This window comes from Protomyctophum parallelum, assembly GCF_964188405.1.
Source record: "Protomyctophum parallelum genome assembly, chromosome: 22".
Taxonomy (NCBI): Eukaryota; Metazoa; Chordata; class Actinopteri; order Myctophiformes; family Myctophidae; genus Protomyctophum; species Protomyctophum parallelum.
In genome coordinates this window covers 28,373,084-28,399,041 of record NC_139714.1, presented here as the reverse complement: position 1 = coordinate 28,399,041, position 25,958 = coordinate 28,373,084, and the positions used below count along the sequence as shown (strand labels likewise).

General features: G+C 46.7%; 1 protein-coding gene across 5 annotated transcripts in view; it reads left to right on the top strand.

Annotated features, from left to right (window-relative positions):
* The window catches only part of LOC310853280 (protein PHTF2), a 50,075-nt gene that overhangs the window by 11,615 nt on the left and 12,502 nt on the right, over positions 1-25,958 (top strand). For 3 of the 5 annotated variants that reach the window (XR_014568762.1, XR_014568763.1, XM_083757552.1), the window contains exons 2-9: positions 1,305-1,385; positions 12,516-12,572; positions 17,301-17,370; positions 18,151-18,309; positions 19,448-19,619; positions 21,937-22,098; positions 24,428-24,698; positions 25,393-25,518. Coding sequence is in view for 3 of the 5 variants with exons in the window: in XM_083757552.1 (XP_083613678.1) it covers positions 1,335-1,385; positions 12,516-12,572; positions 17,301-17,370; positions 18,151-18,309; positions 19,448-19,619; positions 21,937-22,098; positions 24,428-24,698; positions 25,393-25,518 (1,068 nt within the window). In the remaining 2 variants the exon portion in view is untranslated. Of the gene's footprint in view, positions 1-491; positions 523-1,304; positions 1,386-12,515; positions 12,573-17,300; positions 17,371-18,150; positions 18,310-19,447; positions 19,620-21,936; positions 22,099-24,427; positions 24,699-25,392; positions 25,519-25,958 lie in introns of those variants that run through there. The other 2 variants (XM_083757553.1, XM_083757554.1) reach the window with 2 other exon arrangements.

Genomic DNA, 25,958 nt, shown 5'->3' with positions numbered 1-25,958 from the left:
AAATACTGTTCCACACTGACTGAATGTCGTCAATATGAAGCTACTGTTCTCACCGTGTTGTGTGTGTGTGTGTGTGTGTGTGTGTGTGTGTGCGTGCGTGTGTGCGGGGCACACACATGTAACCAAATGGACCCGTCATATTGAGGAGCTTAGCCTATTATAAAGCTATCGGTGTGTGACAGTTAAACTGTGATGTCAGGATTCTCAGGAAACAAAAAGTACAGATTAAATAAACGGCTCTGTGCGCGGTTGCGCGTGCTGTGCGAGTCCTGTGGAAAAAAACATCTAAAATAGAACTGAGCGGAAAAAAGACGAGAGAATCCGGAAAAAGAGAGCGACAGTGAGAGAAATGAGAGAAGGACACTAAGAGAGGGGCAGAGCTCTCGATAGCTGTGTGTGCGTGTGCGCTGTGCACATCTTAACATACTGTAGGCAGTGCCTTTCGTACAGTCACCCACCCAACCACCACAGCTAGAAGAACAAGACCCACCCATGGCGACGATGCCCACAAGTTTATGGCTAGTATGAATCATCAGACAGGCAGCAACCAGATCCAAACAGCAGCGGCAGAGCCATAATTAAGCCTAGACAGGCTTAGCAAGACTACGGAGAAGGGGGAAAAAAACACGTGCATGTCTGTCGGCATATTAGTGTGTGTGTGTGTGTGTGTGTGTGTGTTGATTTTGGCAGCACATTTTGATTTGGTTTTAGTCATAGTCTTTTGAATAGAATTCTGTTGAGATTTAGTCGTGCTTTAGTAATCTGAAAAAGTCTTGGTTTTGGTTTATTATACATCTTATTTTAGTCAAATCTACAGTTGATTTTGTTGACGGAATTGTATTTCGTCGGGCCTTGATGGCGTTGTGATGGCAGATGCGTCGTTTGGTTGCACGCTGACAATTAATAGCCGATCTACAAGCTCACTCAAATCTCAACATTAGTCCCTCCCCAACGTCTGTTTTTGGGTTGTTGACGAAATTGCCAGTATAATAATTATTTAGTCATAGTTTTAAAACTTTTACTCATCGTGGCTTAGTCTTTTTTTGGTTTTCGTCAGTGAACAAATGTAGTCGACGAACAAAATGTGTCATAGTAAAGGAAATCAACACACGCGTGCGCGCGCGCGTGTGTGTGTGTGTGTGTGTCTCTCCCTCTCTCGTCAGTGATCAGACACGCCTCCTCTCTGCCAGGTGGAGGTGTATATATATAAACCTCATTACTCTGTCACTCACAGCCCTCTCTCTCTCTCTCTCTCTCTCTCTCTCTCTCTCTCTCTCTCTCTGTGCTGTTGTGTTGTGTTTCAGTCTAAGATGACCTAGGCGAGGAACAGGGAAATGTTCATGGCTTCTAAGGTGAAAGATGCTGTCGTCTGGTACCAGAAGAAGGTAAGACAGACTCCTTCCTTTTCACCTCTGCGGTATTAGCTATAGTTAAGCCATTTAGACCTGACACTAGATTCTTACAAAATGTCTTCTAAATCCTAACAGTTTTCTAAAAAAGCTATGTTTCTATCTGTGTCAGTCGTGCTCAACCTTTTTCATGTCAAGGACCCCCAGGATTATCTGTATTTGGCTGCGGACCCCCCCCCATCTGAAAATGTGTCTCTGAAAGAACACATATTCAAAGATTTTGCGACACATTTTCAAGATTTCTTTCAAAAATAGCAGACTAGAATCAGAATATGAGCTTGTAGATCTGCTATCTTTCTATAGCTAAAGTATAACATAAATGCTTAACCCATTCTGACCGGGCACCCATTTTGGTGTCAGCATCATGTTATGCTTTAGCTATTGAAAAATAGCAGATCTACAAGCTCATATCGCGCCACCGAGTGGCGCGATACGAGCTTGTAGGTCTGCTATTTTTGAAAAATCGAAGAGCGACTGACATTTCTAGAATCTGATCTCAGGTCAGAATGGGTTAATCAGACCAGTGTGTGTCCAGTGGAAAACTCGTATGAATCTGATCTCAGGTCAGAATGGCTTAAAACACCGAAAAGGGGTTCCCGTCCTGAATGGGCTAATGCAGTAATACACACATGCTGCCCACACTGGGGCCGATGCAAACCATACAAAAGCCACACAGCGTATTTGTAGCTCTGTTTCTTTGTAGCTGAAGTTGAAACCAGCTGAACGTTTTTGCGTAGCTGTGTAGCTTTTGCAGCAGCTACAAACGTCTGATGTAGGCTACCTTTGTATCTTCATGTCGCTGTGCTTCCATTGAAAATGAAACGTGGACTTCTACCACTACTGTGTCTTTGCACCTGCCCATGTGAACGCAGCCTTGGTCTGCGTCAGTGGTTTTCCACCCTTTCCATTACCTATCCATTATCTATTCTGCATTTGAGCCACACGGACCACCATTTGATGACATTTAGCCTCTCCGACTCCAAAACGAAAGAATATTTTGTACTGTACTGTACTGTACTGTACTGTACTGTACTGTACTGTACTGTACTGTACTGTACTGTACTGTACTGTACTGTACTGTACTGTACTGTACATGTAATAATAGTGAAGGCAAGCTATGCATTATTTAGTCGGGGACCCCCTAGGCTGGAACGTCTGCCTGACACCTCTGCAGTGTTTAACCCATTCTGACCTGATATCAGATTCTAAAAGTGATTTTTCAAAAATAGCAGACCTACAAGCTCGTATCGCGCCACTCGGTGGCGCGATATGAGCTTGTAGATCTGCTATTTTTCAATAGCTAAAGCATAACATGATGCCAACACCAAAATGGGTGCCCGGTCAGAATGGGATAATTATATATACACCGTATGCACACCAGTGGTTCGCAAACCTTTTCATGTCAAGGACGGTCGGACCCCCAAATTGACACTAATTAGCCCACGGACCCCCATTTGAAAATATATGCCAGGGACCCCCCCCCATAAGAGAAGATTTGTACGGCTCTAGCAGTGATTCTCAACCCGTTTAATTTCAAGGATACTCCCAGTTTGACATGCATTAGACCAGGGGTTTTCAACTGATTATGAACCAGGGACCACCAACCCTGACTGAGAATCAACCTGGGGACCACCGTTGTGTTGGGAGGAGGGGGATATGGGCGTGGGGGGGGGAAATTAACCTTCCATATTAAACTCATGATGCTGTTCATTGCAACTTATGCACGACACGCAGTGAGCAGACATTACATTGAGTATGGGCATATTTCTTTAAAATGCTGACTCAACCAGGCAATCCAGTATACCTACTGTGTGTACTTTCCCTTGACATTCTAACTCCCTTTTCTGTGGTAAGTAATTCTTGGCGTCCGACTTCCCAGTAACTGACAACATTGACGCGTCGTCGTACGCCTACAGAATACTTTCCTACGTACTAAATGCATGGCCAGGGACCACATGCCATACCTCCACGGACCACCAGTGGTCCACGGACCACCAGTTGAAAACCCCTGTGTTAGTCTATGGACTAGTCTATGGACCCATCTAATAGCATTTCTGTCTCTGGGGACCCCCAATTTAGATTGTAAAATCTATGTTAATTTAACTCTGAGAGCGTACAGACTATCATTTAGCTGGGGACTCCCTCAAGGACCCCCCCTGGGGGTCCCCCGGACCCCACTTTGGGAACCACTGGTGTACACTATGGAGCATTACCTGTACTTTGTACAGTACCACCACGCTGTGCAGTACTATCAGGATCAGGAGCCTTTAGTTCCATGACATCAGACGACAGCAGAGTGCGCTTACAACATTAGGACAGGTAGCAAAACAGGACAAGACGATGCAAAAACCACACGATGACTACATATAAAGTGCAGGGAGTTCAAGTGTTCAGGTCAGAACTACCACCTACTTTGCACTGCGGCTAGAGGCCATGCAGTATTTCTGCAGTATTATGCTGCTGCGTTTAAAAAATACAGACACCTCGGTGCCTCTGTGGCCTATTTAGTGTGCTTCGTGACTTTTCTCAGTTCGTCGCTTGGAAGTACAGCGCCAGTATGCGACAAGTCCTCAATAAACGTTTCTTCGTATACTTACTTGTCGAAGACCCGGAAGGGTCGAAACGTTGGTAAGTTGGAGCAGATGTACATGTTGTGTGCGGACAACCCTTCTTTCTCATTGTATCATGTCTTTTTTTTGTTCAGCACCTGTAGAGTTTTTTTTTTTTTAGATGCGTGCTTTTTAGGTGCGTGCTTTCCTTTGGACCCTATCTGTAATCAGTTGTTGTGCCAGAAGAAGCACAAAGTAATTAATGTTTAAATGGCCGCCATTGAGGTGCGCCTGCTGCGTGTGTGTGCAACAAGCCTTCCTCGTTTCTCCTTCCTCCGTCAGTGAAAATATCAGCGGTGTCGGTAGCGTTGGAATTCAGTGTGTGTACCGGACTGGTAATCAGGACGGCCAGGGCAGTGAGTGTGAGTGAGCTGGGTTTACTGGTGTATAGGGTGTCTCTCTCGTGTTCCATGGTTTCAGATATCAGATCCTCACAGGACTCCACCACACGCCCCCCCCCCCCCCCGTACCTCTCAGTTTACACATCGCCTGTCTGTCTGCCTGTCTGTCTGTCTGGTTGGTTGGTTGGTTGTCTTTGTGCCTGTCTGTCCTGGTGACATGTATACCGCTCTGTGCGTCTGTCCATGTTTATCTGTGTTTAATGACGTGTGTGTGTGTGTGTGTGTGTGTGTGCGTGTGCATGTGGCGGACCACACCTTCCACTTGCCCACTCGGGCCAGTAAAATGATGCCATGTCACTGGTGTTTTTGTGAAACTTTGCTACAACATAAGCGTTCTGTGAGCCCGCATCACATTCTTGACAGTTTTTTGTCGAGTCAAAGATAATGTTCCACTGGTCCCAGTGGCAAATGTCCCTTCATGTTTACCCCTGAGTCATACAGACGGATCCAGACAATACATCCTGGGCTGGTCTCAGACCAAGCTGAAGCTCGTTAGCTGACTCTGAGTTCAGCTGACATTTGTGCGCTCTGACGTTTGGCACGCACGCGCACACACACACACACACACACACACACACACACACACACGCGCACACGCACACAATGCAACAGAGTTTCTCTGTGTATCTATTTCCCTTATCCATCCGTCTATCTTGTGTGTGTGTGTGTGTGTGTGTGTGTGTGTGCGTGTGGTCTGAGCCCATACTAGCTGTCTATTCTAATACATGATGCGTCTATCAGTTTGAGCAGTGGGCGTGTGTCTGAGTTGAAGATATAGGCCTGTCTGGGCACAGACACACACACACACACACACACACACACACACACACCAGTGACGACAAACGCTTACTCACCACGGAATTAAAGCCCTGTGTCTGCTGCTTACTGCTGTACACTGGACTACATCATGTACCTAATAAGGGCCGGGCTACACTGGAGACGGAATAGACTCTATGCACACAGAATAACTCTCCCTACTTCCTTCACAGGTGTTAACAATGATACTAATTGTCTCCACCAGGCCGAAGGCATGTGGGGAGAGTATGTTTTGCACGTCGTCCGTGTGTCCGTCCGTCCGTGTGTCCGTCCGTGTGTCCGTCCGTGAACAGCTAATCTCGGCCACCGTTAACCCGGTCCATGCCAAATTTTGCACACACACTCCCTGGATGCCAACCATGAACCTCTGCCCCAAACTTTCCAGAACGGCCTGTTATAGCGCCACCAGGAGGCCGCTTTGTGCAAAACAAGTTTTTTCACAGTACACCTACAGATTTTGTCCAAACATCACGCAAATTAGTACACAGTCTCTCTAGAGCCATTCAACGAAACGGGTCTTTCAGATTTCTCAGACTCCATCCTGATTGGTTAAGATTGGCTTCCAAAGTTCACAGGAGTGCTCAGTTTCAAACAAAATGCTGCAAATCATGAACACATCGCGTGATTTCCGTGAAATTGTGCACGCATATTCCCACTAGGCCGAGGACGAAATGCCACATGAACAATTTCAACTCAGCCTCAAGGTGGCGCTATAACTGGCCGAAAAGTGTTTTTACCTCTAACTGCACGGATCTGTGGATAACCTGGTGGAGACCTGTGCCCAGAAGGGCACTTTTTCTAGTTAAGGCTCTGTTCCATTTAGTGTGCACTGTGCAGTGGTTCTCAAACTTTTACATTTCAAGGACCTCCATAACTCTGAGAGTACAAATGGACCCATAAGGGGTCTATTTGTTTCCATTTGTACACTCTCAGAGTTACGCACCCGCACGGGGCCATCTGGATCCCACTCAGGGGCACTTTGAGTCCCACTGGGGTAGCAGAGTGTTTCCAGTGCACAACTAGCAGCACCCTGACTCTGTTTGACAAGAATGGAACAGAGCCTTCATTAGTATCATCAACACTGACTCTGTTTGACCAGAATGGAACAGAGCCTTCATTAGTATCATTAACACTGACTCTGTTTGACCAGAATGGAACAGAGCCTTCATTAGTATCATTAACACTGACTCTGTTTGACCAGAATGGAACAGAGCCTTCATTAGTATCATTAACACTGACTCTGTTTGACCAGAATGGAACAGAGCCTTCATTAGTATCATTAACACTGACTCTGTTTGACCAAAATGGAACAGAGCCTTCATTAGTATCATTAACACTGACTCTGTTTGACCAGAATGGAACAGAGCCTTCATTAGTATCATTAACACTGACTCTGTTTGACCAGAATGGAACAGAGCCTTCATTAGTATCATTAACACTGACTCTGTTTGACCAGAATGGAACAGAGCCTTCATTAGTATCATCGTAACACCAGAAAAAAGGTCGGGTGTTTTTCGATGAATCTATCATGGTTAAAAAGGAGTTTGGCGTTATAATGGGTTTGTATGGGAAGGGGGCACCTTCCCAAGGAAGCAGGGAAGGTGTCACAAGTTCTTTCCAAAATGGCGTGTGTGCAAATGGGACTACCTGTTTTTTTGCAGAGCCTGGGTTTTCAACGGGCGCTGATGGAATGCTTGTTTTACAGCGCCGGCTACTACTAAAACTAAACCTCACCTGTGAAACAAGCGCCCCCTCAGTGACCATCGACACCCAGGCTCTGCCGTGTGCATGTAGAGCCCATTGGCGCCGCAGTGGTACACTGCCTGCCACTATAATCAATGGAACATGGCTGCGGTGCGCAGGTTGCGCGTAACAAGCGCATGAATCCTTTTATTTTAACGCAAGTGCTCTAGTTTCCCACGTGTCCCGCGGGGGTTACGCAGTCCTTTGCCTCGCCTTCAGAGGGGGGAAAAAAAACGGTAAATTAAATATGGAACTCCTCGCGGGACGGACGAATTGTCGCTGCAGCCACCAAGCTACTTCACGCCGCGGTTCTGTTCCGTCCCCAGTGTAAGCCCCCCCCCCGCCGTGTAGTAAGACTATCAGCATCACAGTGTTGATTTTCTCGACTGAAACTGTGACGAACAAATGTTCAGCGACTTTCACTGACGGAAATGACATAAAAACTAAGCTATGATAACTAACACTATAACTAAACATATTGACAATTCCGTCAACAAATAAAAACCGCGCTAAAATGCAAGGGAGGGGACTCATTTTGGCTTGGTTTGGTCGAGCTCCGGTGTCGCGCCCGTAAGAATACGACGCCTAAAAGCCAAATTGAAATGTCATGGAACACATTTTAACGACATAAATATATAACAGATTCCCATGTTCAATGGCAAAAACACAGCTGAAGCGTGGGAAGTTATTTGTGTGAAAATGTGTCTTAATCGTGAAAGGTTCACGATGGTGTGACAGCCCTAAATGTTTTGCGTGAGACAGACAGACTGCACGTATACATGTCCATGTGACGACGGGATAGGGGCCAGAATGTGTTTTTGTCTCCCCCCCCCCCCCCCCCCACCCCCCCTAGCTGCTCTGTGAGCTCACACCGGTGTATTTGGGACCTGGCTGGCGTCGAGGCATTTCTTATACCTCCCCTCTGCGTGATTGCACCTGTGACCTTTGGGTGACTGACGAGCCCCGGTCTTTTAATAGAGGCCCATGCGGTCTCACATGCTGTTGTGTTGACCATATGAGCAGCTAGTGGCTTAATGTTATTTCTGTCCATGGCTCTCTGTAAATAGGCCCACTGTTTAGTCTGCTTCGGCCTGCACTCTGCTCGGCTCCTGTCTTCGTTGCTATCGGGAGGAAACCTCCTAACTCCATTTTTGAGGTTTTAGATTTTGTTTTATTTTGTTTTATAAATCAGTGCTATTGTACACCCTTTTTACGTCTGTGTGTTGTTTCAAAAATATTGGAACCAATGGAAAGTAGTAGAAAAAGCTTTGGACAAAACCTCTTAACTCCATTGGACCCTCCAAACTGTCTGCTAAAGCAGCTAACTCCACCACCTCTCCCCCTCTCATGCAAGTAATTGACAATATATAAAGTCACGACACCAACTTTGATGAGGCAGTATATTGCTTTGTTTTCAACACACACACACACACACACACACACACACACACACACACACTTTGTTCACTGCAGAGGACGTTATTGCACAATGCTGTTGCCATGACAACATATTCCTGCCCTCACTCCTCCTTTGCATCATCTCTCCATCTATTGCCGTGGTGACCCTGGCATGCACGCACACACACACACACACACGCGCACACACGCACACGGGGGGCGGGGGTAGTAAGGCGTAAGGCGTAAACCAAGAAGCGCTATTCAACACGGCACCGTGCCAAACACACTTAGAGTTGATCTCTCCTCTGTCTGCGTCATCAGTTGTCCCATAGAGCACAAACGTGTTTCTAGTCCTCAGACTTTTTGTGCAATCCTGATAATTCCGTACTGCTCTTCTTTGAATTGTATCATGAATATATCAAATAAATCAAATAAAAATCAAAGTCCAGGATTACTGCTTAGGCAATTGGCAGTGGGTGAAAAAATGCTTTAGAAAATTGTGGGATAAAAATCTGTTGAAAAGTATCCAACTAGTAGATCAGATCACTGCGCTCATCACTGTTCTAACTGTCTCAGGTAAATAAATAAAAAATCACTCTGCCCTCAAACATTCCCAGATGAGGAAGAGCGTCTTGCATTTTTAGCCGGGGGGAGAAAAAAAAAAACAACACTTTGGTGAACTGAACTGGCTTAGGCCTGTCTTGAGTACTTGTCTGGAGCGTAACGCCCAGGTCAATGACCCCAAAATGTGTTTACATGTGGGGAAGGCGGTGTGTAGGTCACTGTCATGCATAATGTATTCTCTGTGGTACCGCTGTGTCGCGAGTCGAGAATAGCCGATTTGCAAAAGCACACAACGCGTGACACCGTGATGCATGCGAGGATCAGGCTTCATTCTAAAACCCAGTCACAGCCGTTTGCCCTCGTCCGGTGCAGGGCAGTGTATCGCCCTGCAAACCTGTCAAGGCCCTGGCATGGGGAGGTACATCCATCCATCTTCAACCGCTTATCCAGAGGCTTATCACGGGTGCACCAGTCTTATCCAGAGGCTTATCACGGGTGCACCAGTCTTATCCAGAGGCTTATCACGGGTGCACCAGTCTTATCCAGAGGCTTATCACGGGTGCACCAGTCTTATCCAGAGGCTTATCACGGGTGCACCAGTCTTATCCAGAGGCTTATCACGGGTGCACCAGTCTTATCCAGAGGCTTATCACGGGTTCAACAGTCTTATCCAGAGGCTTATCACGGGTTCAACAGTCTTATCCAGAGGCTTATCACGGGTGCACCAGTCTTATCCAGAGGCTTATCACGGGTGCAACAGTCTTATCCAGAGGCTTATCACGGGTGCAACAGTCTTATCCAGAGGCTTATCACGGGTGCACCAGTCTTATCCAGAGGCTTATCACGGGTGCAACAGTCTTATCCAGAGGCTTATCACGGGTGCAACAGTCTTATCCAGAGGCTTATCACGGGTGAAACAGTCTTATCCAGAGGCTTATCACGGGTGAAACAGTCTTATCCAGAGGCTTATCACGGGTGAAACAGTCTTATCCAGAGGCTTATCACGGGTGCAATAACAGCTCCAGAAGATGTTAACAATTAAATTGTATATTATCCGCTTAAATTAAACCGTTGACAGACTTTTTGGGGGGCTAGTGAAAGTTACAAGTATGCTTACCATAATGACAGTAATCCATCAAGTGCTTTTAGTGAGAAATGAGACTCCATAAATCACTGCTGTGTGTGTGTGTGTGTGTGTGTGTGTGTGTGTGTGTGTGTGTGTGTGTGTGTGTGTGTGTGTGTGTGTGTGTGTGTGTGTGTGTGTGTGTGTGTGTGTGTGTGTGTGTGTGTGTGTGTGTGTGTGTGTGTGTGTGTGTGCGCGCGTCTCTCTCTCTCTCTCTCTCTCATAAACAGACAGTAGCAGTAGTGTGTGTGTGTGTGTGTGTGGTGTGACAGCTCCTTAGTAAAACTAGCCTAGCTTCAGTTGCTACAGCAACACCAGCCTACACCCTTTGGACTGTTAACTATTGGCCGCACGTGGACACACACACACACACACACACGCACACTGCACTCACAAACATAATTTGCCTGACTAACTTCTCTGTCTCTCTCTCTCTCTCTCTCTCTCTCTCCATCTCCATCTCTCTCTCTCTCTCTCTCTCTCTCTCTCTCTCTCTCTCTCTCTCCATCTCTCTCTCTATTTATATTTAATGAAGGCTCATTAAACATGTAGAGTTTCCATTGAGAGAGCAGCTACTGGGCTGACCTAATGTAGACCAGACAGACAGACAGACAGACAGACAGACAGACAGACAGACAGACAGACAGACAGACAGAGAGCAGCTACTGGGCTGACCTAATGTAGACCAGACAGACAGACAGACAGACAGACAGAGAGCAGCTACTGGGCTGACCTAATGTAGACCATACAGACAGACAGACAGACAGACAGACAGACATACAGACAGACAGACAGACAGACAGACAGACAGACAGACAGACAGACAGACAGACAGACAGACAGACAGACATACTACTGGGCTGACCTAATGTAGACCATACAGACAGACAGACAGACAGACAGACAGACAGACAGACAGACAGACAGACATACTACTGGGCTGACCTAATGTAGACCAGACAGACAGACAGACAGACAGACAGACAGACAGACAGACAGACAGACAGACATACTACTGGGCTGACCTAATGTAGACCAGACAGACAGACAGACAGACAGACAGACAGACAGACAGACAGACAGACAGACATACTACTGGGCTGACCTAATGTAGACCATACAGACAGACAGACAGACAGACAGACAGACAGACAGACAGACTACTGGGCTGACCTAATGTAGACCATACAGACAGACGGACAACACTGCACTCACAAATTTGCCTCTCTCATTGAGGTCAGGTTATCTGACCTCTATCTACTGAATTCTACTTTGTGTGCGTGCGTGTGTGCGTGCGTGCGTGCGTGTGCATATATTGACATTCAAAACATGACATGTAAGGGTTTGGTTTTCATTACATTGTCACACTGCTGTGAAAGAATGTTAATTTAAACTGCATGAAAATGGAGCCAAATTAATTGTCCAGATTTTTACACTGAAAGCAGGAATGCTGTACTCGGCATTTCAGATAGCACAGTGGTTACTCAATTCAGTGGTCCGGGGACCACCAGTGGTCCTTGAGTGGGTTCCAGCCAAATGATGGAGAGTTGGTAACCAAATGGACCCTTATAGATCTTTAACTCTTGATAGTGTAACATGAAACCAAATGGACTCGTGAGGTTGGTGTTATGTTATGCTTTAGCTATTGAAAAATAGCAGATCTACAAGCTCATAGCGCGCCACACAAGAACGACTGACATAGAAACATAGCTTTTTCAGAAAACTGTCAGGATGTAGAAGACATTTTTAGAATCTGATCTCAGGTCAGAATGGGTTTCAAAAAAACTAATGTGAACACCCGGGGCAGTTATTAAGTTGCTTGATTCATTAATTAGATATTTCATATTCATTTGAGCTGCCCCGCCCCCTTCCCATACAAACCCATTATAACTCAAAACTCCATTTTAACCATGATAGATTCATCGAAAACACTGATCTTTTTTCTGGTGACTGATGCTGTCCTTCTAATACGAGAGGGGGCCATGGTTTTTATTATTCATACGGCCTTGATGCCGTCGTAATGACTGATTTAACACTCGCTGAAAATAACTTATTTGTTTGACGAAATTGTCAATATATTTAGTCTTAGTTTTAGTCATCATTGATTAGTTTTAATTTAGTTTCCCCTTTGGTGTTAGCGTCATGTCATGCTTTAGCTATTGAAAAAGGTGGCGCGCTACGAGCGTGTAGGTCTGCTATTTTTGAAAAATCGAACAACGACTGACATAGAAACATAGATTTTTCAGAAAACTGTCAGGATGTAGAAGACACTTTTAGAATCTGATCTCAGGTCAGAATGGGTTAGAGGTCCACAGACAGTACTGTATTTCCCAAATCACTCCAGAGGGCCACATTGCATATTGAATCAATCCAGTGTTCTACCTGCTGTTTTAATCCTCTGTTGTGTGTGTGTGTGTGTGTGTGTGTGTGTGTGTGTGCGCGTGCGTTTCAGATTGGCGCGTATGACCAGCAGATATGGGAGAAGTCAGTTGAACAACGAGAAATAAAAGTAAGTCGTTTAATTTCTACTGTTTTATTATAAACACCTGCTCCTCTCATTCCACTGTCGCTTTGTCATTCATGCTTCATTTATGTGTGTCTCTCTCTCTCTCTCTGTGTCTCTCTCTCTCTCTCTCTCTCTCTCTCTCTCTCTCTCTCTCTCTCTCTCTCTCTCTCTCTCTCTCTCTCTCTCTCTCTCTCTCTCTCTCTCTCTCTCTCTCCATGCCAGTTGTTTTGTCTTTTTTTTTTCCTGTGTTTTATTTGTGTTTTCTTTTGTCTTTTTTTTAACTCTTTCCTTTCTGCCTCCCCTCCCCCACCCCCCCCACCCCTGGCTGGCTGACATCCGTCCGTACCATCCATTCTATCTATCTTTTCCTTCTCGTTCTCCATCTCTCCAACAGTTTATTAGATTGGTGAGTAATGGCGGGAGGTCGTATCCCCCCCCACCCCCCCCCTCCTGTATATGCCCCACAATGCATTTCTGCTCACCCACACTGTAGCCGTAGAGATGTTTATTGAGTGATTGATTGATTTGATTTGATTGGTTGGATGCCCGCCAGGTCATTATTTGCTCACGTTGGTGTGGTGTGCAACCGTCACGTGGCAGATGTCAGGTCTGCTAACTGATCTTTAGCCCCCCTGATCTACTGGAATGTTCTCTATTTGGGCCCGTTGCGGGCCGCTAATATACCGTAGGAGTTTTCAGGGAGCGCTTGTTTTACCCTACTTCTATTTGGAAGCAGTGGGGCGCCTGCGGGTCGGGGGTTTTCTCACATTGTAATCCAGCCAGAAAAACGTATTCCGGCAGCCAGCTCGGTAGCATGCCTCGCTAGTAGTCATTAGACTCCCAACCCACACCACCTGGTATCGAATCCCGCTGCCGCCAACTACTTTTTCCCGACAACCGCAGACTACTTTTTTGACGGTTTAGGAATCGTTGTTGTGAGCTTATGGTTAGGGTTATAAGGTTGGGTTTTAGGCATAGTTTTTGTGACGTTACGATTAGGTTTTCAGGCATATAATCACAACCAATCACAAACCCGTCTCCTACGGACACTATATTGGCTCGCGGGCCGTGCTGGATGAAACGGTGTGCTAGCTAGTTGGAATGCTAGCTGTCGCAACAACAGCACTGCAGCAGGAAGACTGTGATGTGATCACCACCACGTTGGAGCGTCGGGTTTAGGTTGGCTCACATTCAGAAGCCCAAGCATGCCGACAGCGACGCATAGAGAGGCACGTGGGCCCCTACGTACCCAAACGGAGCAGCCAATGGCGCGCCATGCACCACCACGGCGTCCGAATTGGAAAGTCAGTCACGGTGAACCGATAATGGTCACAATGGCAGCCAAAACGTGGAAGATCCCTCTTCCGCGCGTGCAGCGCGGTCATTATTATTGGGGTTTCATATGACGTGGGAAAATAAATCCAATGGCAGTCTCTCAGTCAAATTTGGTCACAAATGGTGGACAAAGTACTGACATTTCCATTTATTTATTATGAACTATTGAGCCTTCATCAGAGCATGATGAACACTGTGGTGTGTGCCAATATATAATACTCTATTTTTAATATGTTATTTGGATATAAAACATTGAACGACTACTTGTGCAATTTATTTTGGGTCAAATCTTAGATTTACTGGCCTAACTAACAGTCAAACATTGACACACTATTCAAACGCCACCTGCTGACGGTGACAGGCAACTACCGCCATTTGTTTGTCCTCTTTGTAATGACATCATGAGAGTTAGTGTATTATATTGGGTATTTGGCCTTGGCACTCACTCTTAACTGCCCTCAGCTGCCAACAAACATACTCTTTTTTTATTCCCCCCCTCTGATATCCACTCCGGCGTTCAGCGTCCTGTGTCTCTACACTAGTCTAAGGCACAATGGATTGTTACGTCAGACTATAATGTGTCATGGCAAAGTGCCAAGGAATGCAGCGGTAGTGCAAGACAAGTGTCAGTTCCTAGATCAATGGCAGTAGTACGAGGAAGCCAGAGTAATTAAGGAGTTCAAGGAATTGTTTGCCCCCCTGTCTATGAAGAAGGCTTTAAAGATAAGAGATTATAGGCTATATACTGTATAGCCATAGTGACAGTGTTATCGAAACTAAACTGAAGGTAAAACATTTCAGAAGACTCTAAATGAAATGTGACCAAAAAGACTGACTAAAACTAGATATGCTGTATACTGGGTTGACTTGCCCTCCAGGCTATGAGATGTTTTCACAGCTCCACTGGTTTGCTTTGTCTATGGTTGTGGCAGCCAGGAAGCTAGTAGTGAACCATCCTCTTTTTGTTCTTCTTTTTTTTTTTTTACTATTTCACACAAACGGACTAGAAAAGGGCCCTTAAATAACCATACAATCCTGGAGTAAGTTGGTCAGAGCAGACACACACACACACACACACACACACACACACACACACACACACACACACACCAAACGTTATCGTTTCTGCGACGGAATCAACACTGATGCAGGTGTAATATTTTGTACACACACAAACGTTGGGGCAGGAGGGGAATCCACTGCTTACAGACTAGACCACCACCTAGGGTTCAAACCCCAAAACACCAGCGGCCCAGAATATGACGGTCCAGTTGACGCCGGTCTGCAGAGCAATGGTTTTGAGTCAGATTAGAGTGTTTGGATGAAGTCTACATGCACACGCACACACGCACACGCACATGCACACACACACACACACACACACACACACACAGAACAGACTCATCATTATTTGTGTCCCTAAAAAAACAACTAATTGAAGCCTACTCGTGGAGGCGTAACAGTCCGTGCGCGTAAATCAGAGTTGTACTTGTAAAGTGCAGTTTGTAACCGCAAATGTTCATATTATTTTAAGTTACAAATCTGACAAAACGTATAACGCATAAATCTGAATTACACATACAAACTGTTTGTTACGAATTACCTGTACGAGTAGCGCGGATCTGTTTTCACGTATACAAATCATTTTGAGACTGCTGTTTTTCCACCATTTGGTCAGAGCGTGAGTCGGTATTGGTTGAGTCGGTCAGTGTGTCATTAACAGATAACGGCCTCCATTCACTGATAAGCTCAATCACGATTGGCCAGTGTGTCAATATTGGTGCGGGGCCAATCAGGCGCCAATCGGCTCCCCTTGTGCATAGCCACACTCCAGTCTCTTCAACATCCCTCTTAACCCATTTTGGGCGGGGACCCATTTTGGTGTTAGCATCATGTCGTGCTGTAGCTATTGAAAAATCAAAGAACGACTGACATTTTTAGAATCTGATCTCAGGTCAGAATGGGTTAATCAGACCAGTGTGTGTCCAGTGGAAACCTCATATGAATCTGATCTCAGGTCAGAATGGGTTAATGGGTTAATAAGTTATTTGACTTGACTTCAATCGGTCACAACAAGCCTTTCAACAGACTATGAATCAGAAGAACAAACACTTTGTAGCATGTCAAAGCGTACAAGGTTCATTCAAGGTGTCGGTCTCACCGCGGTCGATGGTCTGGTTATTGTTAAAGGAGAATTCCATGCTAGAAGGCTTTCTTACCTTTTATTTGTAGTTGTCACGTCCCCACCAAAGAGGTCCAGGTGTTATTTTGTGCAAAAGCACATTATTGGCAATGTTTCCTACCATGAGCCCTCAAAGAATTGCATTGAATTGCATTGAATTGAATGGGGTGTCGTCTAATTTGCTTATTTCCATCGCTCAAAGAAATATTTGTTGTATATAGTAATGTAAATAGTATCCCAAGCGGCACACTTTACTACTTATTTCGATGGAAATAAGCGAATTAGCACAAAAACCCAACCCCCATTGAGGGCTTATATTAGGGGAATTTTGCACAAAATAACACCTGGACCTCTTTGGTCCACGCACACGCACACGCACACGCACACGCACAGTCCCACCTAGATAACAGGAAGTATCCCTTGGCACAGAGGAAACCAGGGTGCTACAGGTGTGTTATTGCCAGGCTCATTTGAATAGAATTCCATTTAGTTTCACTTGCATTTTAGTCATCGGACATGTTTTAGTGTTAGTCTAGTTTTTGTCGACCTAAATATCACAAGATGTCAGTCGACTAAATCTACGCTTTATTCTGTCGCCTGTGATGCGTGTCGGCGGGCCTTGATGGCGTCGTCACGGCTGATGTTACACTCGGTTGCACGCTGAAAATAGCCGATCTACAAGCTCACAGCTCAAATAGCCGATCTACAAGCTCACAGCTCATTGGGCACAGGTTTCTTTTTACCACTTTTGTGTGACGCTGTCATGTGCTGTACTATATTTCTTCTGTTAAGCACTTGACCCTTGACTGCTATTAAAATGTCATACATAACATAAGGTATTCAGGTGTGTGTGACTGTGTGTGTGTGTGTGTGTGTGTGTGTGTGTGTGTGTGTGTGTGTGTGTGTGTGTGTGTGTGCGGGTGCACAACACGCACAAGTAGCCCCGCCCCCATGCTGTGCAGTTACCATGTATCTACAGTATCTCTTCATCTATCCCTCTCTCTCTCTCCCTGCCAGTCTATCTCTCTCTCTCCCTGCCAGTCTATATCTCTCTCCCTCTCTCTCTCGCTCTCTCTCTCTCTCTCTCTCTCTCTCTCTCTCTCTCTCTCTCTCTCTCTCTCTCTCTCTCTCTCTCTCTCTCTCTCTGCCAGTCTAACTGTCTCTCTCTCCCCGCTAGTCTAACGCTTTCTCTCTCTCTCTCTCTCTCTCTTCAGGGTTTGAGAAATAAACCAAAGAAGACGGGTCACGTCAAATCAGACCTCATAGATGTGGACCTGGTTAGAGGTGGGCAAAGAGTGTCTGTGTGTGTGTGTGTGTGTGTGTGTGTGCGTGCATGCGTGTGCGTGTCACCACTTATGTCCTCATGTCCGTCCAGGCTCAATGTGTCACTGCTATTTTTTTCATACATTTTATACTTTTATACCAAAAGAAATGGCGGAAATGGCTGATCTACAAGCTTACATGTCACGAAGTGACACGTCGCATGAACCATGGACACGATTATGACAAAAAGATTGCCATTACCTGAAATAACTGTGATTAGACGATAATGTAATGGAGGGTATGCACGCGACGAGACGTGACATTATCATCATACCCGGAAGTTATGCGGGAACGCGTCGCCTACTGAGTGGCAAAACCTTACATGCAAACGGAAAAGTCTTATCTGATTGCATTAAATAGAAACACCGAGTGTTTGTGACTGTATTCTGTTGCTGTTCATGCATTCTGTCTAATAAACCAGTTTGGAACCAAATGGACCCTTATGGGTCTGTAACTCCAAGAGTGTACCGTACACATTTGGTTCCATTTTGTACACTCTCGGAGTTAAATTCACATTTCTTTTACAATATAAATTGGGGGTCCCCATGAGATAGAAATGCCATTAAATGGGGGTCCGTAGACTAACGCATGTCAAACTGGGGGGATCCTTGAAATGAAACGGCTTTGAGAATCACTGCTATAGAGCCGTACAAATCTTGTCTTATTGCGGGCTAATTACCGGTAGTGTCAATCTGGGGGTCCTTTGTACTGTACTAAAGTGTTCATTGAATGAATGGACAGGCTCGGCGTTCGCCAAGGCCAAGCCAGAGAGCCCGTGGACCTCGCTGACCCGGAAGGGCATCGTCAGGGTGGTTCTGTTCCCTTTCTTCTACCGATGGTGGATCCAGGTCACCTCCAGGACCATCTTCCTGCTGCTGCTCACCCTCTATCTGCTGCAAGGTACTGTGTGTGTGTGTGTGTGTGTGTGTGTGTGTGTGTGTGTGTGTGTGTGTGTGTGTGTGTGTGTGTGTGTGTGTGTGTGTGTGTGTGTGTGTGTGTGTGTGTGTGCGTGTGTGCGTGCATGTGCGACCGATGGAGAGAGAATGTTTATATATAGTTGGTGAGAGCACAGAATGTGCCCGTTTTCTTTTGTAAATGTGCACGCACGCACGCACGCACGGTACACCAGATGCTCTTATCCCATGTTGACATTTTCCCAGCTCCGAAAAAAAAAACAATCTCTCTCTCTCTCTCTCTCTCCACTCCCCCTCTCTCTCTCCCTCTTATCTCTTTCCACCTCTCACTCTCTGTCTGTCTGTCTGTCTGTCTGTCTGTCTCTCTCTCTCCATCCCTCCCTCCCTCCCCCTCTCTCTGTTTTCCACATACCTATATAATGAAACAATTGCATACGCCTGTAAGGTCGTCGAGGCTAGAGCAAGTGCTACGACAAGTGCTAAGGTGGAGTCTGAAGAGGTGGGGTTTTCAGACTATGGCGGAAGATTGGGAATGAGTCTGCAGTTCTGACTGCAATGGGAAGTGCATTCCGCCGGGACAACGCTCCACACACGTCCGAAACCTTTCTCCCTTCTGGCACCAAAACTGTGGAATGCACTTCCAATTACAATCGGAACTGCAGACTCACTTCCAATCGTCCGCCGCAGTCTGAAAACCCATCTCTTCAGACACCATCTTGGCCCATAGTCACTTGCTGTAGCACTCGCCCTAGCCCAACGACCTTACAGACGAATGCAAAGGCTCAACTTATGTAACTTTTATTTTATATTTTATGCAGACATAGCACTGTATATAGTGTATACGCATCGTTTCATTATATAGAATATATTCCACTGTTATGATCGTAGCTTACGTATGTTTCAATGATAACTAGTCTTTATGTATGTGATGTATCGCCATGTTTTTGTTCTTGCTCAATGTAAGTCGCTCTGGATTAAGAGCGTCTGCTAAATTGTAAATGGTTAAAGTCCATAGTTTTGTAGCCAGTAGGGAGAAGAGTCTGGGACGTGTGTGGAGCGTTGTCCCGGCGTTTTTTTTAACTTCAAAATGAACACCGCTCTCCTCACCCCTCCCTCCCCCACAGCGTTGGCCGCGGGGCTGTACGTCTCTCTCCCGGTGCAGCATGGGATACCGGCCACCGAGGTGCTGGGCGGCGTCTGGCTCATGTTGCTGCTGGGGACGGTCCACTGTCAGATCGTCTCCACCAGGACCCCCAAACCGCCCACGTCCAGCGGGGGAGGGGCCAAGAGACGCAGGTAAGCCCTGAGAGGACTGCGGGAGTGTGTGTGTGTGTGTGTGTGTGGGGGGGGGGGTCCATTTGGTTATACGCTAATAGAATTGTACACTTTCTTTCTGAGGAATTGACTGAAGTGGTGTGTTAGTTGGATGTTTAGACGTTTTCTACATGAATAGCTTCAGCCCGCGTCGTCAGCGCCCATACCCTGGGTATACCTGATGGAGGGGAAAGGAACTGGTTGGAATAACGTGTCCCTTCCACATGCTACGTCCACCCCCCCTCCTCCTCTGTCAGGTGAAAAGAAGCGGTTCAGACTCCTCATGCATGGGAGGAAGCATGAGGTCGGTCCGTTGCTCTCCCCAGGTTCGGCCCTAGAAGAGAAGGCTGTGAACTGAACCCAGTACACACAGCCTCAAAACATCTGCTCTCTGTGAGTGACTGTACATTGTCTCCCTCTCCTGGCGGAGAGAAGAAATTGCAACAATGTCCAGCACTGCAGTAAAGCTTGGGGCCCTATTTTGGCCAGTGCCCTAACTCCTTATCCCCAAAGTTCTATTTTGAAAAACATTTTAAATGTGTTCTACATCCACACAGTTGTGAGCTTGTAGATCGGCTATTTGAACTATTCAAAACTTATATATTTTTTCAAAACATTAAAAAAGAAAAGAAAAAAGGAGACGAGGGTTAGCGATAAGGGGTTAAGGAAGTAATAATAATAATAATAATACATTTTATTTATATGGCGCCTTTCAGGTCACCCAAGGTCGCCTAACAAAACAGAAAAATACAAAACAATAAAGCAAGTTTAAAAATACAGCAAGTTTAAAAAACACACAAAAGGCCTGCAGCAAGGGGTTAAGGAAGTGACGACAATAGGGCCACTACTAGTGTCTTATCCGTTTAACTGGCTACAATAATTGTGATGCCATGATCTAATCATGCGGGTTTATCCCCTGGAACAACCCTAAGGGCGGACCACCTCCAACCACTGTAGATAATACATTGTATCAACAAAATCCATCCATCCATCTTCAACCGCTTATCCGTAGTCGGGTCGCGGGGGCAACAGCTCCGCCAGAGAGCTCCAGACTTCCCTCTAACACACTCACCAAAAAGAAAATGGTGTAAGTCTGTATTTCACGTTTACAGTAGTTTATTTGTAGAACAACATTACGTCTATCACATTTTGTCGAATTAATTTTAGGTCCTCGGCTAAATGTCAGTAGATTATCTGAATTCATTGTTTGTTCTTTGTCCGTGTGCTTTGCTGTGTGTGTGTGTGTGTGTGTGTGTGTGTGTACTGTGTGTGTGTGTGTGTGATCATGTCTGTGTCTATAGTATATAAGATTGTTCAAAAACCCCTGTTTGAAGTGTCCCATTGTGAAAGCTGTTGGCACCTGCTTGGTCTGAGGACTAAAAGATAAACATGCTAAAGCTGTCAAGACGATTCATCGCTGCTGCACGCACGCACGCATGCACACACACACACACACACACACACACACACACACACACACACACACACACACACACACACACACACACACACACACACACAAGGCAATGTTGCAGAAAGAGAGACGCAGAGCTTCTTCTAGTACTGTCTAGGAGTTTTCAGAACTTCCGTGTGTTTCTGTCTCCGTTTCTTCTGGCCATTCAACTGTAAACGGTGAAGGGGGGGGGGAGAAGGGAGAAAGCCTATGGGCTCTCTTCTTCCCACACTGCTGCTTCAAACGCCTAATCTATGCCGCCGGTGTCGCTACCGTTTTGAAAATAACAGGTTTCCCAGCGACACGCATGCGTGCCGTTTACCGCTTGAGAATCACTTAGAAAATCAGTTGGGGTTTTTTTTTGGACGAGCGACACCGGTGTTCCGATGAAGCATATATTAGACATAAAGCTGCTTATAAGCATTATTTCTCAAAATTTTAATGATTTTTTTTATTATTATTATTTTTTGGTATTCAGACAGCCAGCAATGAGTAAAACGCTCCCAAAACAAATGTAGTCTCTGTGACACATTTAGGGGCCACAATCGGCGTTCAAAGATTGTCCTAGAAGCTTTGTCATTGGTCGAAATGACCAGGATCAGGAAGTAGACAGGCAAATCGACCAATGACAAAGCTTCTTGGAAAACCTTTGAATGCAGACTACATTTTACGTTTTACCCATTGCTGGCTGTCTGAATACCAAAAGAATATATATATATAAAAAAGGTCATTAAAATGTTGACATATTATTGCTTATAGCAGCTTTAAGTCTCTCTCCACTTTTTTTTTCTCCTCTCCCCCACCTCCTCCTCCTTCCTCCTCTTCTCTTTCTTGTTGTGGTTGAAGGAAGTTGAGGAAGGCATCTCAGATGGATGTGCATAGGGAAGGCGACGGTTCTAGCACTACCGATAACACACAGGAGGGGGCGCCGCACTCGCACTCGGCCGGCCCCTCATACGGCGTGGTGTCTCTCTTCCAAGATCTCTGGCATGGTTTCTGTAAAGCTGGGTGTGTATTTGACCTTCTCCCGCCTGTGGACAACACACTTAACCTTTACACCTTTCTGTAAAGCTGGGTGTGTATTTGACCTTCTCCCGCCTGTGGACAACACACTTACCTTTACACTTTTCTGTAAAGCTGGGTGTGTATTTCACTTTTCCTGCCTGTGGAAATAAGAGCGTCGACAATGAAACAGGGTTGGCCTCAAACCACTTTGAAATTCTACGTCAGGTCTGAAATTGGCTGCTATTAAAGTGTGGTTAAAAAAGAAGAAGAAAAAGAAACCCCACTGAGCATTTTTTGGCGCTATTAGGCGTCATATATATACGTCTAAATGGCCGCCTAAAAACAGGTTATGACTGGTCTAAAAGTGAACGTTTTTTAGCGGTCTAGGCTTAGATTAGTCGTTGAATCGACGTCACTTCAACAGCTATATATAGACTGTCTATATATAGACGCTGAGTATTTGAGTGAAGACCATTGTCGAGCGGAATACTGGAACATTGCTTCCTGAATCAGACTCCGATCAGAGTGAATGGAAAGTGATTCTGAGCTCAACCCCGATTCAAAAGCGAGTCTGCTTTCAAGCCATGGAGGTATGGTGCTTTCAGGTGATGATGGTTTTCTCCGAGTCTGGAATACGTCACAACCTGGCCAGCCGACTAGTTGACGGTCACATTTGAATTGGTCGGACAATTCAAAGAAAGATGGCGGTAATTGATTAGCTATCCGCCATATGTATTGTACAGCCTCTCCTATTCAGTGCTGTTGCTGATTCCTAGGTGAGTCAGAAGAAGATAATTATTTGACACGTCCAAAACAACTTCTATTTGCTAATTTTGTGTTTCAACAAAGCCTAATCTAACGTGACTGTCTCTTGTGATTGGCCGAACTAAACGTGGCCAATTTGTGTTTCATCGTGAATTCCAGTTTCTCCAACATGATTATGATTAAGATGAGTCCACATGAAAGCACCATCATCTCTATATGAACATCCCTCCCTTTTCCACTGCACAGTATAAGCTTACGTCCTATTGGAGGGTGAATGTGTCCCTCCCCTTTTTTCCACTGCGCAGTAAGCTTACATTCGATTGGAGGGTGAATGTGTCCCTCCCCTTTCCCCAATGCGCAGTAAGCTCACATCCTATTGGAGGGTGAATATGTCCCTCCCCTTTTCCCAATGCGCAGTAAGCTCACGTCCTATTGGAGGGTGAATATGTCCCTCCCCTTTTCCCAATGCGCAGTAAGCTCACGTCCTATTGGAGGGTGAATATGTCCCTCCCCTTTTTCCACTGCAGAGTAAGCTCACGTCCTATTGGAGGGTGAATATGTCCCTCCCCCTTTTCCACTGCAGAGTAAGCTTACGTCCTATTAGAGGGTGAAAACGTTACCCGTAATTCGAGTTTGTACAGAATTTGAGAACTCTAGTAGTAGGGTATAATAAAGTTTTAGACCACGACGGAGGCCCGCCGTCTCAAGCGAACCGGGAGACACCGGGGAGGGGAGACACCGGGGAGGGGAGACACCGAGGAGGGGAGACACCGGGGAGGGGAGACACCGGCAAGGGGAGACACCGGGGAGGGGAGACACCGGGAAGGGGAGACACCGGGGAGGGGAGACACCGGGGAGGGGAGACACCGGCGAGGGGAGACACCGGGGAGGGGAGACACCGGCGAGGGGAGACACCGGCGAGGGGAGACACCGGCGAGGGGAGACACCGGCGAGGGGAGACACCGGGGAGGGGAGACACCGGGGAGGGGAGACACCGGGGAGGGGAGACACCGGGGAGGGGAGACACCGGGGAGGGGAGACACCGAGGAGGGGAGACACCGAGGAGGGGAGACACCGGGGAGGGGAGACACTGGCGAGCGAGCCAAATCGTGCAGGTTGCCGCGTCAAACGTCGCGAAGTACGCTAGAGCCGACTCCGCCCCGTTGGAGTTGCGACACGATAGGCACAGAATAGTACATCATGTTCTTGGCGAGAGCCCCCACTGCCACTCACTCAAACTAAGTGGCTACTGGCCAATCGCAGTCCTTGCACGAGTGCACCGGCCAATCGCAGCGCGTCCTTACTCAAACGCGAAGAGGATCGCATGCTCGCTCCTCTGAGGTTTTTTTTTTTGCTAATTTCCCAAGTGATGAATTATCATCATTATATTATGGTAAGAAAACGGGTTGGGGCGAAACTCTCCTTTTAACTTGCATGTCTGTCTAACCCTAACCATTTTGGTCACCTTCTCCCCCCCGCTCTGTATCTGTGTTTCTGTGTCTGTTTTTCTTTCTTATTGGAACTCTGTCTCTCTCTAAACCCCCCCCCCCCCCCCCCCCCTCTCCAGATCCAAGAAGTCCAAACTGTCCATCGACAAGGCGACGGAGACGGACAACGGCTACGTGTCATTGGACGGCAGGGTGACCAATAGGAGCAGCGAGGAGGGGCTCCAGCTCCACGACAAGCTCTGCGAGTCTCTGCTGATCAGAGCCGGCGACCACGACGCGTGCTGGAACGCCCACCACGGCCCGGCGGCCCACCCGCCGCACGCCACGCACGCGCACGCACACACGCACGCGTCGCGCGGCACCGGCATGATCCCGACTCCTGGGAGCAAGGTGAGAGAGATGCACCCAAACCACACACACACACACACCTACATGACCATACACGAATAATACATGCACACGCAACCTACACATACACGCCAGTAAAGTCCTATTCATAGTCTGGATTTTCGGTGGTGAGGTCGAGGTGGCCACCGCTCCGGTGGTGAGCTGACCACCGGAGCTGAAATAACGTTGAGCGGTGGTGAGTAAAAACAGAGAGCAGGGCTGGAGCGGTGGCGGTGGTTTGCTCTTCACCGCGGCTCAGTGACGTCATGTTGTAGTTCGGTGGTCACCCCACCACCGAAGGTCCAGACTATGTATGAGCCTTTAGACGCCTGAGGGACGAGAAGCGAGCATGCAGACGCCTGGGTGACAGCAGACTGCTGGGCGAACGCTGGCGCTTTGGCATGGGGGGGTCAGATCTTAATTTCCGGGCCTGTTTAGTGCCTTGCATGGTTTCCTCCGCCATCGGTGTATGAATGTGTGTGTGAATGGGTGAATGTAATGCACCATCTATGTGATGCTCTTTGGATAAGAGCGCTGTATGCACCATTTTCCATTAATTTTATTTACTCACCGTAATGATAGCTTACATGTCATGCACACACAAACATCGTTTGCTCTTCGTTTTTGGCTAAACCAGTTTTCTGTGTGTGTGTTGTGTGTGTTTGTGTGTGTGTGTGTGTGTGCGCACGCGCGCCAGGAGCCTGCATCTGAAGCGTCCAGCGAGGAGGATCCAGAGGCGTCCTACAGCGCCCTCCGCAGGGCAGACTGCACAATGCGCAACCGCAAAAACGCACACACCTACAAGAAACACTACGCTGTGGAGGTAGGCACGCGCACACACACACACACACACACACACACACACACACATTCATATTTCACAGTATGCAGAATGGGTACATTTCAGGTCAATACAAAAACTGTTACTTTGTAGACGATCCATGGGTCCACGATGAATGTGTTTTCTCCCTCTCTCTGTCTCTCTATATATCTCTCTCACTCTCACTCTATCTCTCCATCTCTCTATATATCTCTCTCACTCTATCTCTCTGTCTCTATATATCTCTCTCACTCTCACTCTATCTCTCTCTCTCTGTCTCTCTGTCTCCCTGTCTCACTCTCACTGTCACTCTCTGACTCTCTCTCTCTCTCTCTCCCCGTGTCTCTCTCTCTCTCTCACTGTCTCTCTCTGTCTCTGTCTCTCTCTGTCTCTGTGTCTCTGTCTCTCTCTCCCTGTCTCTCTCTCTCTCTCTCTCTCTCTCT